General features: G+C 35.6%; 1 protein-coding gene across 1 annotated transcript in view; it reads left to right on the top strand.

Moving 5' to 3' along the window:
• Window positions 1-355: 355 nt before the first annotated feature.
• IBSP (integrin binding sialoprotein) overlaps window positions 356-3,219 on the top strand; it is a 16,648-nt gene continuing 13,784 nt past the window's right edge. Inside the window, exons 1-4 of the mRNA XM_006760060.2 lie at window positions 356-422; window positions 2,782-2,849; window positions 2,943-2,993; window positions 3,089-3,166. Coding sequence (XP_006760123.1) covers window positions 2,796-2,849; window positions 2,943-2,993; window positions 3,089-3,166 — 183 coding nt within the window. The 5' untranslated portion in view covers window positions 356-422; window positions 2,782-2,795. The remainder of the gene's footprint in view (window positions 423-2,781; window positions 2,850-2,942; window positions 2,994-3,088; window positions 3,167-3,219) is intronic.

The raw sequence follows: 3,219 nt of genomic DNA, 5'->3' as shown, positions 1-3,219 counted from the left end.
ACTAAGTATTTTTCCTTTCAACATAGTAAACACTTGTATAATTATGACATTTTTAAATGGTTAAATGTTTTGCTATTTTAATTCAAATCCAGTATATTATATATATTCAGAAAGCAAACTATTCATCTTCATCTAACCCTTCAATTAAACTCCACAATGCAAACTTCTTGGCACTAGAACTATGCTTCATGTTTATTCAACTGAGCCTGTGTCTTGAAAAAGTGTTGATGTTTGGGGGTTTTCTGGTGAGAATCCACATTCTGACATCACCTTGACCGTGACAGTGATTGGCTGTTGGAAGGCAAAAGAGAGTTTATAGCCAGCAAGGGCGAGTGAATGAGTGAGTGAGAGGACAGAGGAAATCCTCAATCTGTGCCACTCACTCCTGTGAGCCTGCCTCTTCATTCCAGGACTGCACACGGGTAAGATTTAATATGACAGCTTCGTTATCTTAAAAATCAAACAGTCCATGTTTTACATTTCTGGACTTGGCTTTACATTTTTTTATTTAAATGTTGATATTATTGAACTGTATAGAATGACTATGTAATTTCATACTTGTTTACCATTAAATTAGTACCTCAGACTTGAGATTTTTCCCTCCAAAAGACTGAGCTTATTAACTAGACAAGTATGCTTCCTGCTTTCTATCTCTGCATCTCATAGATAACTGTTTATTTCCTCATTCTGAGACGGTCAAGACAACCTGAGTGAATTCTATTTTGCATTTGCAAATCTGACTCATTGTATGCAGATCACTCCATAAGTTATGCCTAATTAGCATTTCCATTATATAAAATCTTTTCAATACATTACACATTCAGTTTCAAAGTGTTACTATCCTATAGCTCTGAAATCAGCATGGAAAAATATTTAGTACTAGAGAAATAGATGATATTGGTGGTTTATTGTACTTTTCGCAACAAAAACTTGTAATCAGAGTCACAAAACTATCCTTTAAGAATATTTAAATTGTTGTCTGGGTTATTATGGTCAATATAGAGGTCTTTGCTTTTGCTGAATTGCAAAGTAAATAAAATGAGATTTATGTAGGCAGCCAGTTGTTGCCTACCTGAATATCTCGGTTCTTTTCATATTGTCCCTGCTATGTTTTCATCTAGTTATCTTTATGGTTTGTTCTAAGAAATTTACATAATAAAAACTCTTTCTATAGTCCTATGTACTTAACTTTTTATCTCTTTAAGATATTATTAATATCCCAACTCTTTTTCATAAAGCTACAGAATAACAATCTTTCTGTTTTTTGGGAGGGGGTGGTGGTGGTAGGGGGGCTGGATTATAGCTGGCAAAGTTCAAAGTATTATTCAGAGCACCCCAAGGACAATGAAAGCTTCTTAAACAGATGAACCCCCTTCAGGGGCAAGATCTCTTTATCCAGTGTGACCACCAAGAACTTTTCCTAAAGTAGGAAAACTGTGAGGAAATGTGTCGGCATCAAAATCAAAGACCCACTCTGCCACGAATAGAATGTGGCTTAGGACCCAACAAGTTCCTTCAGGCCTCAAACCTTCCCTGATGTAATGTTTACTTTTAGCGTGAGATACCCAGAACGGATGCAATAAATCTTGTGAATGGTGACAAAATGCAAATCAACCTCCATGGTACAGTATATACATGGGTTTTACACATTTTAAATGTAACTTTTCCAAGTGTGCCTACAGGGAAATTGCCATCACCGTTACATATTGCTTCTAGAAGGTAGCAAAGCTGTCGCTCTGACTGAGAAAGCACTCACTGTTAAATGTGTATGTCAGTGCCAGTGGGTGGGTGTTAGTAGGCTGTCAGCTAGTTCATGCAGCCTCTATTAAACTGGGTTTTATCAAATACAATTCAATTAAGGTAGGATTTCACTAATTCTCTTCCCTTTACTGATGAGGATTCCACGTGGAACTGAAATCTTTACACGGCTACAAACCCCAAGACTGTTCAGGAATTACTCCCACTCTGAGAGTGGCATCTTCAGTTCCCTGACAGCAGAAAACCCCTGACCTACCCCATGACAGACTCCCCTACTAGTGACAGAAAGCTTAAATGGAGCTGGAGAAAAACCTAATTTAAGGAAATTTGCCCCCGATATTTTAAGGTGACACTCTGATGAACTCTTCCCACAGCAACATCCTAAGACATGGCTGTTGGTGCAACATGCTATGAGAATAGTACTTCACATATTATGGATCACTCCACACACACACAAAGATACCGAGTATTCTAAAATATTCATAGGAAAATGGTGCCTCGCCTCAATTTTACAAATGACATTTTAGTTCAAAAGCTGCATAGAAGTTGGAAACACCTGTAGAATCATTGGCATGAAAACAATCATTTCAATGTATTCAATTTTTGCTTTGTTTTTAATTAAAAAGAAAAGAAACAGATCTCATAACCACACTAACAATTCAATTCACTTAGCTAATAATCCTATGTCAGTGATTTTAGGAGGCCTACCAGCCCCAGTGTGACGTATGCTAAGCATTCATACCCTTTGAAGTGAAGAGATGGTCTTCTAGTGACACATCATAGCAGATAGGTTAAGACCAAATATGGGACTCAAGATTATTTAAACAGGTGGGTACAGTCAGTCTTCTATCCCTTAAATAAAAGGAGCAAATTTTAAACAAAAGCAGAAATTTGGTCATAATTACTCAAAAGTATAATTGGGGAAAATGAAAACAAATTAAATATGTCATCACCTAGTATGAGCAAAAAAAATTGCGCTTTTATTTTTAATATTTATTAACTTTACCACTTCATTAATTCCAGAAGCAATCACCAAAATGAAGACTGCTTTAATTTTGCTCAGCATTTTGGGAATGGCCTGTGCTTTCTCAGTAAGTTCTTTATTAAAAACGTATACTTATTTCCATTTTTATCTTTTTTATGTCAATGAGAGGATATGTAATAATTAAATATTTTTTAAACAGATGAAAAATTTTCACCGAAGAGCCAAATTAGAGGATTCTGAAGAAAATGCGGTAATTAATTTTAGCATACTTCCTTGGCCTGACTACACTTACTCTGGGTGTATTTGCACATTAAACATGAATATATATTTATTTTGTTTATGCAGGTTTTTAAGTACAGACCACGGTATTATCTCTATAAGCACGCCTACTTTTATCCTCCTCTAAAACGATTTGCAGTTCAGGTAAGTATAAACACTAATTTTTCTTTTTACCCATTTCAATTGAAAGAGAATCA

The sequence above is a fragment of the Myotis davidii genome, unplaced genomic scaffold, assembly GCF_000327345.1.
Source record: "Myotis davidii unplaced genomic scaffold, ASM32734v1 scaffold356, whole genome shotgun sequence".
Classification (NCBI taxonomy): Eukaryota; Metazoa; Chordata; class Mammalia; order Chiroptera; family Vespertilionidae; genus Myotis; species Myotis davidii.
Note: the sequence above shows the minus strand (reverse complement) of the source record. Positions and strands in the feature narration are given on the sequence as shown.